At 40.4% G+C, this 14394-nt stretch overlaps 1 protein-coding gene across 2 annotated transcripts in view; it reads right to left on the reverse strand.

Moving 5' to 3' along the window:
• Positions 1–756: 756 nt before the first annotated feature.
• marveld2b (MARVEL domain containing 2b) overlaps positions 757–14394 on the reverse strand; it is a 39275-nt gene continuing 25637 nt past the window's right edge. For both annotated transcript variants that reach the window (XM_068029578.1, XM_068029577.1), the window contains exons 5-7: positions 9116–9287; positions 4735–4785; positions 757–2473 (exon numbers count right to left, since the gene is read on the reverse strand). In XM_068029578.1, coding sequence (XP_067885679.1) covers positions 2357–2473; positions 4735–4785; positions 9116–9287 — 340 coding nt within the window. In that variant the 3' untranslated portion in view covers positions 757–2356. The remainder of the gene's footprint in view (positions 2474–4734; positions 4786–9115; positions 9288–14394) is intronic.

The raw sequence follows: 14394 nt of genomic DNA on the forward strand, positions 1-14394 counted from the left end.
GGGGTGAGTTTGGTAGGAAAATTGGCAAAATTAATCCCCAGCAGGCACACTGGTGGGAAGGTTGGGAAAAAAGGATGGGGCAATTGGGGTTGTTGCTTGTAATGAGTCAGTGCTGAGTGCCTCGATGAGCTATCAGAAGATGCCAAAGAGGAATTATAGGAATCTGTAGGCTACCTGGGATGGCAACAAGAGAGCAGGATGATTGATGAGTACTGAAGGGTTGGGGTCGAGAATTGGGAGGATAGACTAGCTGAGAAGGGCGAAAGGAGGCATGACGATGAAAGAGAGGGGTCTGGGAGGAGTAAAGAGATTAGCAAAAATAGTAAAATTGCAAGAGTTGACGGGTCCGGATATGGAGCAGCAGCCAAAATGCACGTGAATGGACTCAAAGCTCAAGCTACATAGGCATGGTTACATAAAAATTAGGATACACAAAAACCTGATAGCAAATGAGAAACAGAAAATAGATCAGATAATAGGAAGGAGTCCAGAGTTAAAGTCAGAGGTCCCATGGTGGTTAGCGATGATGTCATTGTGAAGTGCAGCACAGCGGATTATATGATTATTCCACCGAAACAGTCCTACTTGGCTCTTGTGCAATTTCTATTGCACAACTTTACTAAACCAGAACTTTACACAGTTAAATATTTCACTTACACTCTACAAACATACACCATCACAAAAAATAATTAGGGGTGATTTACACCAAATAAACCAATGGACACACGAGATGGATATAACTAATAAGACACTTTTTGTAAAATTTATTTGCAATGTTGCACACAATAATTAAAAAAGGCTCTAGTTACATAAACTGGATGTCACAGTACAATTCTTACACATCTTTAAAGTTTAATGTAAATGTATGCCTTCACAAAGTAAACTAAATAGTGTTAGTTTGGCATGAATAGCATAATAAAGTTATCCATAGCGTTTTCAATGTATTACAAGGCACATATTGTTGAAAAGGCACGATAAAAGTCTGAGGTGCAGCTTTTCAAACAAGATAGAAGAAAAAATCAAAAGTACAATGCTTTCCTTGCATATAGGCAAATAAACAAAGTATCACCAAAATACAAAAATCTCTTTAACCTCTGTCAACCCCTACCAAAAAATAAAAAAAATGTACAAATTTCAATGATGTGGCTCAAGTCAATATGAATTAATTGAACAAAGTTTCAAAACTTACACAAGTAAGTTTTCTCATGTATAAAAACAAGTGCCTGACAAATTACTTTGAGAAGTTGAAAATTGCTTTGGAACGAAATAAACCATTTTAAAAAATAGATACAGATGAGGAAAATCATCCAACCCTTCATTATGTAATCTTGACTAAGTTCAAGGTTTTCAGCTTCATTCGTCTACCAGAAGACCATTATAGGCAATAATGAGTCTTTGCTTGAAGGCCAACCGTAGATCTGTACTCAACTTTCCCATCAGCAGTTTCATTCTAGAAACCCAGTATGCCTAGATTAACCTTCTATATGCCATTCAATATCCTGTATACTTCTATAAGGTCATTTTCTCAGCAGTCACTTTCCAAGGCTAAAACACTGAAACCTTAATTCAAAATTCAATTCTTTGATTTGAAGGATAACCTCATGGCTCTTTTCTACAACACCTCCACGGCTTGAATATTTAAGGTTTATAATATCAGATCAGAGTACAAAGGCAGACGTACAAAGTACATTAACTGTACCCTTTTTGGCATTCAACTATTAGTTTAACATAGTATCTTCTGCTTCATTCTCCCAGAAAATAAGCCACATTTTAATGCATCTTAAATGCCAAGTTTTAAGAAGGATTCAAGATTTGAGGGGGTGGTGGGATAGTGGAGATCTGTACAAAGCTCATTTCTGTCCTTCCAGTTGCTAGTTATGCATTCAATTACAGATTTACAAGTACCTTTTTAAAAGGTTTAGTTGCAGCATTTATTACATTTAGCTTAATCAACCCAATGCAAAGTTATAAGAACGCAACAAATTCAGTACAGGACTCTGGCTGAGCACACTGAATAGAAGACATCATAATGAAAAGTCTTAGTAACTTTATTCCTGTATGCAAAAGGGTTTTGTATAAAAACATTTTTAACTAGTACCTATTATAAATATCAAAAAGTTACACACATTTACTTACATCATTTGGAACACTGTTCTATATACATATGGAGGCTAATTCATATTTTAAGCTAGAAGCAGGTTAACAAATGCATATTTGTTCCTAGTTCCACTTAACCTCATTTCTGTCCTCATGATAGGTTCAAATTGAAGGGTGGGCTTTTGTAATTATTCATTAAAAACAACAAAATAAATTGATTTTTGTCAAATAATAGTCTTGAAGAAAACTTGCTAGCTCTCTAAAAGTTATCATTCCAGTTCATGACTTTGTCATATTCTTGAATTCTCTGTTTGATATGAGAGAGTTTGTTTTTCAAATATTCACAACGTTCTTTTTTCTCCAAGAATGTGGGATCCTGCACAAAAAGAAACACAATGGAGCATTACATCACATGATTTGCATGAGACTAGTTTAAAAGACACTTCAATAAGGAAAAATACAGATCAGTAACTACCCTTCTGGCACATTTAAAGAACAGCTCCAGACTCCTATTATCTCGAACACATGGAGAAGTTTCCATTTTATACACCTTTCATTCACTTAGGGTTAAAAGTTCCATTTTCACTATTTTCAGCAAAATGTAGAAGTGAGTTTAAAAGCAGTATTTCTAATTTTTCATTGAAGTTAGCAGTCACAAATTTTCACCCTTTAGTTCTTAAAAGTGGAGTTACCCCACTATTTTTGTTTAAACCATGAGTTCTGTATTTGCTCTGAGTACTTGATGTGAACACTACACGCCATAGCAGAAAAACATGTCCCATTTCCAGCACTGGCATCCCATATTTTGAGCACAAAAAAAAATCCAAATTTGTTCCCATCCCTGCCAAAAATAGGTACTAATATCATTTGCTTTGAGGTTAGTGAATCCTATAGTGTGAAGCAGCTAAATTTACATCAATAAAGACAGACTGTTAATCAGGTTCTTCCATATTAAGTTGTTTTAACTCAGCTCATCACACTTTTAGACTCAGCATTTTTGCCCAGATAGTTTCTCCAGTAGGATCAGCTATTATTGTTCAACAAAAATTTCCAGAAGCCTACTGACAAATTCTTTCTAGATGCTGATTTTTAAAATGAGATACTGATTGTAAGACTCCATAAATTTTTGTGAAGTCACTGTTGAAGAACAGCATAGCTGCTACTTGATTATCTGTACCTTATTCTACTTTAAAAAAAATTTCAGGAGTTTATGTTAGCAGTTTATTAGTATAGGAGTTTTGATCTTTTTCTAAAAAAGGAAAAAGTTCTATTTAGCTTCCTAGTTTTTAAACTAGTGTCCAATTCCAAGGTGAAGAAATTGTTTGCGTCAACCTTCAGTTAGGCTACTTCTAAGGCTAAGAAGACATGCCAACTTCCTTAAACTTTCCTCATAACTTAAATGCTTGTTATCTGGAATCATCTTTGCTGCGTTTGTATGTGTTTTTATGACATCAAAGGATATGGGGATAGTGGGGAAAAATGGTGTAGACATAGATGATCAGCCATGATCTGTTTGAATGACGGAGCAGTCTCGACAGGCTGAATGGTCTACTTCTGCTATTTCCTATGATCCCATTCCGATGATCATCCAGTGTTTGATGCCTTATAACATTTTTTTGAAAATATCATTAAAAACTTCAAAGCTATCAAATATGCAAAGCTCATTTGACAGCACATTAAGAATTCTTGCTTTTCTTGAATCTCCTCAACAGGTGTATTATTTGTGACCCATTTCATAACAGAAAGAGGGAAAAGTCACCATTTTTACACAAGTGTTATGCTTGGGATATACCCACTTTTCTTTAGAGCACCTTTCTTTAGCTATAAACTCCATAGTCAGGCACTGACCACTACAAGAATGGAGTTCTCTTGATTGCCAGTCTAGTGTCCCAGCTTCCACAAGGTTGGAATTTTAAACATATAAAATTGATGGGCAGGAAAAGACCATCTGATCCACCATGTCTAGTCCATGCGATTAGATATCCCCCACCCACCTGCATGCCATGTAATTGTATGGAAAAGGCAAAGAAATGTACCGTCAATTAGGGGAAAATATCCAGCAAATTTCTCTGACTCCCTTAGGTGGTACCTGGTCCAGGAGACCACATTAACCATGCTTACATTAGCTGTGTTACACCTGTCTTTCACAAGAAATTATCGACTCCAGCTAGGAACGCTGCACATGCAGGAAGCCAAGATTCTCTCTACAATTTAATGTGAAAGTTTTAACTGCTGTTGAAGCAGATAAACTGAATCAGGTGAGCGTGGAGCTCATGACAGACATACAAGCCTTCAAACGTTGAAATGTTTAGAAAAGGTCCAAATGATTCCAAAAATATTTACTGCCTTTGGAAATTCACCAATGATGGCTAACATTGAACTGGCAGCATGATAATGTATTTATTTTCCTAAAGATAGAAATTCCTCGGTGTGCAACAGAAACTTGCTGATATTTCCACTATGCATTGGCTTTGCTCAAGTCAAAATCGAGTCACCATTTAGGAATGCCATCCTGGACACTGAACATTCCAACTACAAAATGAAAGTCTTCCATCCACCATCACCATTGATTTTTAAATCAAATCCATCAATTTTACAACAGATGAGTTTCTTCTAACAATACTATTTCCTACTCACATTTCTTTTCTTCTGATACTCATGGAAAACTTTTGTAATCCTGTCATACTCCTAAAAAGTTAGAAAACACAGAAGTGCATAATTAGATCTTAATCCAGGATATCTGGTTGTCTGAACATCAAACACATCATGAAGCTCAAGTTTTTTTTTTAATATAATGTTGGAACTTCTACAGGTTATCTTCCTTACCAAATACAGCTTCCCCCCCAAATAAATGTTTTCAAAGCAAAATGCATAAATCCTTGGAACATTTGCTGATCTTAACTAATTTTTAATTGGAGGACCTAAATGAATATAGGTGGTGCTGCGCCATAAAAGGACAGAGGGTAAAGGCAAGTGACACCAAGCTGCTCACATACCTCCCATAGTAGCTGAAGCAGAGCTCTAAAAGGTATCCTCTCAGTTGGGGAATAGGATGTGGGAGGCAACTTTTTTTTTTTTAAAGTAGGACATGAGCATTGCTGGCAAGGCCAGCATTTGTTGCCCATTTACAAGTGCCCTCGAGCAAGTGGTGATGAGCCACCTTCTTGAACTGCTGCAGTCCATGTGGTGCAGGTACTCCCATAGTACATATGAACATACGTATGAATTAGGAGCAGGAATAGGCTAATTGGCCCCTCAAGCTTACTCTGCCATCCAACATCATGGCTGATCTGATTGTAACTTCAACTCCAAATCCCTGCCTACCCCCAATAACCTTTCACCCCCTTGCTTATCAAGAATCTATCTATCTCTGCCTTAAAAATATTCAAAGACTCTGCTTCCACTGCCTTTTGAAGAAGAGTTCTAAAGACTTACAACCCTCAGAGGAAAAAATTTCTGATAGTTTAAGTGGACGGCCCCTTATTTTTAAACAGTGACCCCAAATTCTAGATTCTCCCACAAAAGGAAATACCCTTTCCACATCTGCCCAGTCAAGACCCCTCAGGATCTTATATGCTTCAATCAAGTCGCCTCTTACTCTTCTAAACTCCAACAGATACAAGCCTAGCCCGTTCAACCTTTCCTCATAAGACAACCTGCCCATTCTATGCATTAGTCTAGTAAACTTTCTCAGAACTGCTTCCAACACATTTACATCCTTCCTTAAATAAAGGAGACCAATACTGTACACAGTACTCCAGATATGGTCTCACCAATGCCCTGTACAACTGAAGCATAGGATTGGAGTTATCCTACTTTTTGTGTACAGGGCATACCTGGACAATTTTCCACATTGTCAGGTAGATGCAAGTGTTGCAGCTGTATTGGAACAGCTTGGCTATGGGCCTGGATAGTTCAGGAGCACAAGCTTTCAGTACTACTGCCGGATGTTGTCAGGGCCCATAGCCTTTGCAGTATCCAGTGCCTTCAGCCGTTTCTTGGTATCATGTGGAGTGAATTGTATTGGCTGAAGACTGGCATCTGTGATGCTGGGGACCTCAGGAAGAAGACAAGATGGATCAACTACTCGGCAATCATGGCTGAGGTTGGTCACAAATGCTTCAGCCTCGTCTTTTGGACTGATGTGCTGGACTCTCCCATTGTTGAGGATGGGAATGTTTGTCAAATTCTTCTCGTCAATTGTTTAATTGTCCACCACCACTCATAACGATGTGGCAGGACTGCAGAGCTTAGATCTGATCTGTTGGCTGTGTGATTGCCTAGCTTGGTTTGCTTCTGCTGTTTAGCATGCATGTAGTCCTGTATTGTAGCTTCACCAGGTTAGCACCTAATTTTTAAGTATGCCTGGTGCTGCTCCTAGCATGCTCTACTGCACTCCTCATTTGATAGATTAGCAGCTGGGCCAGACAAATCATGATCATCCCAAGTTCAATTCTAGGCATGCGCTAAATTATTTGATCTTAGCTAAAGGGGTATTATAATTACCTTTCCCACCCTGAGTTAGACAGTGGCCAGAAAAATACTAGAGTTGAAACCCTGATCACTAACCACTGCAAGAAATGTGCATGCAAGGACAAGGTTAGGCATGGACAACACAGATTTTCACAGCAAGAGCAAGCTATTCAACTGTCACTGTCAAGTTTGCACATGCATAACATACTCTTCCGTAAGGCCGTGGAGAGTTCCGAGCAACTGTGGAATTGTACCCAAGATGTCAACACTTTCAGGATAGTGAGGAGGAAAACAATACTAGGAGTTCTCAAACATTATAAAAACACACCCAAAGATAAGTTTTTTTCTGGGTAAGTAATCTTGTATTTCAAATACAAGTGCCTATTCAAAGTTCGTAGTTTTCCTTACTCCGATGCACGTGGGAATGACAAACACCACATTCGATACTGTTACTCAGATTTTGTAACATTTGGCTAACAAAGCTTTGTAAGCCGCAAGCACTTTTAAGTTTCAATCTGATTTTTTTTCCAAACTGAACTCATGATGCATAAACCCAAATACTGCAGTTGGACAAGGTAAATACCTTGCAGCATAAATACAGGAATAAAAACAATCTTGCCAAATCTAAGCTATAAATGGCCTAGAGAACCAGTTTTTACAGTCAAGTTCACACATGCCCTTCACTCAGGTTGCTGGCTTATTGCAATGAATAAGTCAAATTGTTTTCATTATATAAGATGTGTGTGAAAAAGTGACAATACCCATCACTTATTTAGTTACATAAGACGCTTAGTTTTCCCCTCCCCATCTTACCTGAAAGTAGTGGGTGTCAGCTGCCCTGTGATATCTTACCCATTTGCAGCCTTCATAAGTGAGTCTAGCCAGTAAGAATTTGAGGTAAAGCCAATTCCAATTCTATCCTCACCAAATAGCCACATGCACAATTTCCAGCAAGTCAGATAGGAATGTGGTATAGAACCACAGCTCATTTTCCCTCCTCCCTTGCTTAGGGACAGAAGCCAATTATTACATCCCACTACTGCCTTGGCTGGAATCAAGTAACTCAGCGAGACAAAAGGAAGGGTAAGGGACAGGGCGTTGCTTTCTGACCTACAGGGTTCAGCAGCACACAGGACATTTATATACTGAACTACAAGTTACCACCACTAAAAAGGATGCTAATATTGTGCATCATACAGCTTGATAAAATATATGGCAGGAGTTCAAAGGTGTCAGCTCTTTAGAGTTTCTGCACACAGTGAAGTACTGAAACACAGCAAAGTTTCTCCTCTCCTCACTCCTTCCATCAGCAGCTGCTTAATAGCTGCAGAAACAAAGATTATAAAATGAACACAACTAATTCAAGCCACTTACAAGTACTATAAGCAACAGGTTATAGTTCTGAAGTCTTGGAGGCATCCCCACCTATGTTGGCACTTGTGTGTATGTTTGTAGAAGAGCGCATGAATAAAGAAAAGAAATTGCCCTTTTTACAAAATCCGTGCCTTTATTCATTTATTTATTGATCCCTTACGTACCCAGCCAGGAGCTTATCAAATTTATGCTGGCATTACTTCTAGAATTATGGTCCCTCTGCTGGATACATATGCAATAACATAACAGTTTTAGACTTAATAATAGGGCATTTATATCTTGCTGACCTTGAAAGACCATTTATACAGCACTTTTCAGATCCTTGGGATGTTCCAACAGTCAATGAATTACATTTGAAATGCAGTCACTGCTATTTTGTAGGCAAATATGGCAGAAAATTTGAGCAGTGCAGAATTTCACAAGCAGCCATAGAAAAATGATTTGTTGATCTGTTTTGGTGATGTAGATTGAGGGATTAATATTCACGATAGTATCTTGCGATTTTTTACATTCATGTGAACAAGCAGAGCCTCGATTTAGCATCTTGCCTGAAAGTTGGACCTGGCACAACATCTCTTTTCTACTCTCAATGTTGTGAATGGAGTCCTCCAGAAGCATTTAACATCTGAACCATGTAAAGCTGTAATTACTTCTTGGAAGAAACAGTTGTTCCAGTTGCACTTGTTTTTAGTTTTAGTTTTAGAGATACAGCACTGAAACAGGCCCTTCGGCCCACAGAGTCTGTGCCGACCATCAACCACCCATTTATACTAATCCTACACTAATCCCATATCCCTACCACATCCCCACCTGTCCCTATATTTCCCTACCTATACTAGGGGCAATTTATAATGGCCAATTAACCTATCAACCTGCAAGTCGTTGGCACGTGGGAGGAAACCGGAGTACCTGGAGGAAACCCAAGCAGACACAGGGAGAACTTGCAAACTCCACACAGGCAGTATCCAGAATTGAACCCGGGTCACTGGAGCTGTGAGGCTGCGGTGTTAACCACTGCGCCACTGTGCTTCCCCAACTGTGAAGTTACCAAATGCCTTAAGATTTTATGTTGCATAAATGGACTCACTTCAGCTTAAATAAACATAAATAAATGCTTGCAAGATATTAACCCAGGACTCCGTGATAGATTTCATTTCGAAAGATAACTAACCTGTTGGGTCGCTGCATGCTGAGGAAGTTTGCTCATCATGGCATCCATTTCACTGAATTTTTTCAGAACTGTTTGCACTTCTGCGTGAAGCTCTTTGTACTCTGCATGCTGGTCATTAAATACAGCCTTGTAACGTTCGCGTTCTTCAGGGGTTCGAATAGAAGGATATTTACTAAAAAAGAAAATCCAGATTCATAAGGTTTTTTTTTAAACTTCTCATTGCAATGCCCCACCGCATCCTTTTAAAATTTCGTGCATGGCTTTAAGGTATAAGCAACTCAGATAACCTTGTCATTCTTAATCTGCATGCCTAGATTGCAAATGTCAGCAGGAGAATACAAGCATATGCACTTGCCAATAGGAGACATTAGATATTGTGGACTGGGAAAGAGAAGCTGATTAATTTAAATTTGTCCCAGGTTCGCCCAGGTTAGTCATAGTGCCCCAATGGATGCCACCAGCTAATTAACCTCAGAACAGAAATCAAACATAGATCCTTTTTAGAATTTACTTATTTCCAACTATGTGGACATGGTTGGCTCGGCCAGGTTAACATTTATTGCCCATCTCTAGTTGCCCTGAGAAGCTAGTGGTGGGTCATTTTATTGAAGTGGTTTTGATACAACTGAGTGCCTTGCTAGACCACTTCAGAAAGCAGTCAAGAGTCAACCACATTGGGATTGGAGTCAGGTAGAGGCTAGATTGGGTGAAGACAGCAGATTTTCTTCCCCAAAAGGAGATTAATGAACTAGCTGACTTTTACAAAAATCATGGTCACTTTTTCCCCCCCAGATTTTTAAAACTGAATTCAAATTCTCAAACTGGCAGGATCTGAACTCATTCTCTGGAATGATTAGTCCAGTCCTTCAGATTACTAGTCTGGTAAAAACCAGTTACTCTACCTCACCTTCTGGTCTGTATGGGTGCTGTATTCACCCACAGAAAGAAAAGCTGGTTAATACTACAACCTCACAGGCTGGAAAAGAATCTTACTTCTGTGGCAAATACTAGGCAACATCAAAACAATATAATTTGATAATGTGCATTCTGCAACATGTAATGATTTACCAACATTTTGGAAGCATTGGGAGTTTCAGAAACTTCAGGGTATTTGTTTATATCTTTTCCCCTCTTAATATTCCTTTTTAGTTGAATGATGATACCCTGGGCAGCATGGCCACTCATTATGTTGCCCAAATGGCCATTCCTATATGCGAGCCTTAATAGTGAGCATCAGTCGATCATTCAACACAAAGGGACATGACAGTTGAGGCAAATCATGTCCTTGTCAATATCCACCAACCATTCAAACTCATATCTGCTAATTCCACAGACTAGAGATCTTGTCCAAGTATAGCAGTTTTACTTCTTTGTTGAACTTTCGTAATTGAAGCGAGTAATGGCAGTTCTGCATCACATTAAAAAAAAGCAAGATCTACTTCTGCTTTGTTCCAATAGACCCAAATCCAAAAGCACAAACTGCTGCACTGGCATATTTCCCAAATTGGCCATTCCCACTGAGACTGCCTAGGTGCACTGAACTATAGGCAGTTATGTGCTGTTCATCAGAAAATGAGTGAAGAAACATTTCTTTTACAGCCAGCTGAGAAGAGGTGTTGATCCAATGGAACTGTTCTGAATTTGAGCAGCGGAGTAGAGCTAACTAATGCACTAAAAATTGCAGAGTTTTTTTTTGTTTTTAAAAAGGGGTACACCGCATCCAATTTTAATTGAGTTTAGTTTAGCGACACAGCACTGAAACAGGCCCTTCGGCCCACCGAGTCTGTGCCGACCATCAACCACCCATTTATAGTAATCCTAGACTAATCCCATATCCCTACCACATCCCCACCTGTCCCTATATTTCCCTACCACCTACCTATACTAGGGACAATTTGTAATGGCCAATTTACCTACCAACCTGCAAGTCTTTTGGCTTGTGGGAGGAAACCGGAGCACCCGGAGAAAACCCACGCAGACAAAGGGAGAACTTGCAAACTCCACACAGGCAGTACCCGGAATCGAACCCGGGTCGCTGGAGCTGTGAGGCTGCGGTGCTAACCACTGCGCCGCATCATTCACAGCTGAACACTATTCTGCACTCAATACAATAGTTTGCCAAGGAAAGTTTTGCATATAATGGGGAACTTAATAGAATCTATCATTAGGGATAGAGTAACTGAGCATTTGATCAAATATGAGCTGATCAAAGCCAACTTTGCTGCGCCAAGGGCAAGTCATGGCTGACTAATCTAGCTGAATTTGTTTTTGAGAGGGTCACCAATTAGGTAGATAGGGGAGAGCCTTACAGACTGACAGAAAACTGTTGTTAAGGATCCACACAAAAGATTATCGGAAAAAAAATAAGATTGCATGAATTGGTGGCAGCCTTCTGACTTAGGTTGGAAATTAGTTGGAAAGTAAAAAACAGACTGGGGATATAGGGTTGATATTTCGATTGGTGGGATGCACAAGTGGTGTGCCCCAGAGATCTGTTCTGGAGCCTCAACTTTTCACCATATTAATTAACAACTTGCATTAAGGAATAGTGTTATATATTCAAGTTTGCAAACGACACTAAATTTGTAAGTACAGCAAGTAGTGCAGATGGGAGAAGGAAGTTGCAAAGGGACATTAACAGATTATGTGATTGAGCAAAACTTATAACAATTGGAAGTCAAGGTGTGCAGGTGTGAGGTCATCCACTTTGCAGACCTAGTATTTTCTAAATGGGAGAAACTGGACTCCAGATGAGTGGAGAGATTTGAGAGTCCAAGTACACAAATCATTTTTAAAAAGTTCAAGTTATTAATTCAAAATGATTTCCAATTACTTTACATTCCATCAAAATTACAATCTGAAATTTTAAAGGGCAATAATTAATGACCTATACAGGATGCCTCAAGTGGAAGAATTCATTAAAAACAGATATAGAAATAATGCAGGAGTTCATGCTGGAGAAGAAATTACAGTACTGGGGTGTAAAGTGCCAGTTTTGATACGCCTGCTCTGTTGCACTCCAAAACATTAACCAAACTGTGTGGGAAGACATAGTGTAAAGCATATCACCAGACAAGGGAGAAGAGAAAAAGAGGGAAAGGAGCAAAATCAGAAAGCATGTCATCAGGTTAGAGGCTTGGAAACAATCACAGCTTATTTGCAACTGTCTCACTACTTGTAGCACCAGTGAGGGAGAAAATAAGTTTTAAAAACACTCACCAGGGCATGAAAAGAGCTCTCCACCTTCAGCCTTCAAACCACAACAGCAAAATTAAATAGTATAGTGAGTGTATCAATAGCCTTTTTCAAATTTGCCTCCTCCTGAGGTCCCCAGCATCACAGACGCCAGACTTCAGCCAATCTGATTCATTCCATGTGATATCAAGAAATGACTGAAGGCATTGGATACTGCAAAGGTTATGGGCCCAGACAACATTCCGGCAATTGCACTGAAGACTTGAGCTTCAGAACTAGCCTTGCTCCTAGCCAAGCTCTTCCAGCACAGCTATGACAATGGCATCTACATGACTACCACTGGACTACTTGCATGCCAAACAGCATGCAATAGACAGAGCTAATCGATCCCATACGAATAGATCAGATCTAAGCTCTGTAGTCCTGCCACATCCAGTCGTGAATTATGGTGGGCAATTAAATAACTGTGGAGGAGGTGGCTCCAGAAATATCCCCACCCTCAATGATGGGGGAGCCCAGCACATCAGTGCAAAAAGATTAGGCTGAAGCATTTGCATCCATTTTCAGCCAGAAATGCCGAGTGGGTGACCCATCTTGGCCTCCTCCTGAAGTCATCACAGATGCCAGTCTTCAGCCAATTAGATTCACTCCGTGTAATATCAAGAAACAACTGAAGGCACTGGATACTGCAAAAGATATGGGCCCTGACAACATTCCGGCAATAGTACTGAAGACCTGTGCTCCAGAACTTGCTGCTCCCCTAGCCAAGATGTTCCAGTATAGTTACAACACTGGCATCTACCCAGCAAAGTGGAAAATTGCCCAGGTATGTCCCTGTACACAAAAAGGAGGACAACTCCAACATCCACGCTTGGGCTTACAAGTGGCAAGGAACATTCACGCCACACAAGTGCCGGGCAATGAACATCTCAAACGAGAGCGAATCTAACCATCTCCCCTTGACATTCCATGACACTACCATCGTGGCATCCACCACCAACATCCTGGGGGCTTACCATTGACAAGAAACTGAAGTGGACCAGACACAAATACTGTGGCTACAAGACTAGGTCAGAGGCTGGGAATTCTGCGGCGAGTAACTCACCTCCTGACTCCCCAATGCCTGTCCACCATCTACAAGGCACAAGTCAGGAGTGTGATGGAATACTCTTCACTTGCCTGGATGGGTGCAGCTCCAACAACACTCAAGAAGCTCGGCACCATCCAGGGCAAAGCAGCCCGCTTGATTAGCACTCCATCCACTACCTTCAACATTCACTCCCTTCACCACTGATGCACAGTAGCAGCGGTGTGTACCATCTACAAGATGCACTGCAACAACTCATCAAGACTCCTTTGGCAGCACCTTCCAAAGCCGCGACCTCTACCACCCAGAAGGACAAGGGCAGGATGCATGGAAGCACCACCACCTGCAAGTTCCCCTCCAAGCCACACACCTTCCTGACTTGGAACTATTTTGCCGTTCCTTCACCGTCGCTGGGTCAAAATCCTGGAACTCCCTTCCTAACAGCACTGTGGGTGTACCTACACCCCAAGGATTACAGTGGTTAAAGGTGGCAGCTCACCACCACCTTCTCATGGGCAATTAGGGATGGGCAATAAATGCTGGCCTAGCCAGCGACACCCACATCCCATGAATGAATAAAAAAAAAGCAAATTCTACTATTCCTGTTCAAGGCTCCAATATTGCATTTCTCACCACCTGGAAGAATGGTTTCAGACCATCCTACCACGAGAGGAGTTGCTCTTTTAGCTGACCTCACTTAGCAACGATGTTTGTCGCTTCCCACCTCACGACTCAGTGGTAATATGCACCTCCCAGTGTGATACTGAAAAACAGTTTCACCTTTAATTGTGCAGTTAGGTGACCTTTGCCAGAGCAACATGTGGTACTGCAATGGGCCTCAGAAGCCCTAAGCTAATGAATGGAATCTAAGTCAGACTAAGCTCCTGATCACTTTCCAATGTCCTCTGTGCGAAAGGGTGCGCAAACGAGGTCCCTGGATGAGGATTAGATACAGTGATGCCTCCATGAATGTATACCCCACTTACACTCAGTTTCA

The sequence above is a fragment of the Heterodontus francisci genome, chromosome 4, assembly GCF_036365525.1.
Source record: "Heterodontus francisci isolate sHetFra1 chromosome 4, sHetFra1.hap1, whole genome shotgun sequence".
Taxonomy (NCBI): domain Eukaryota; kingdom Metazoa; phylum Chordata; class Chondrichthyes; order Heterodontiformes; family Heterodontidae; genus Heterodontus; species Heterodontus francisci.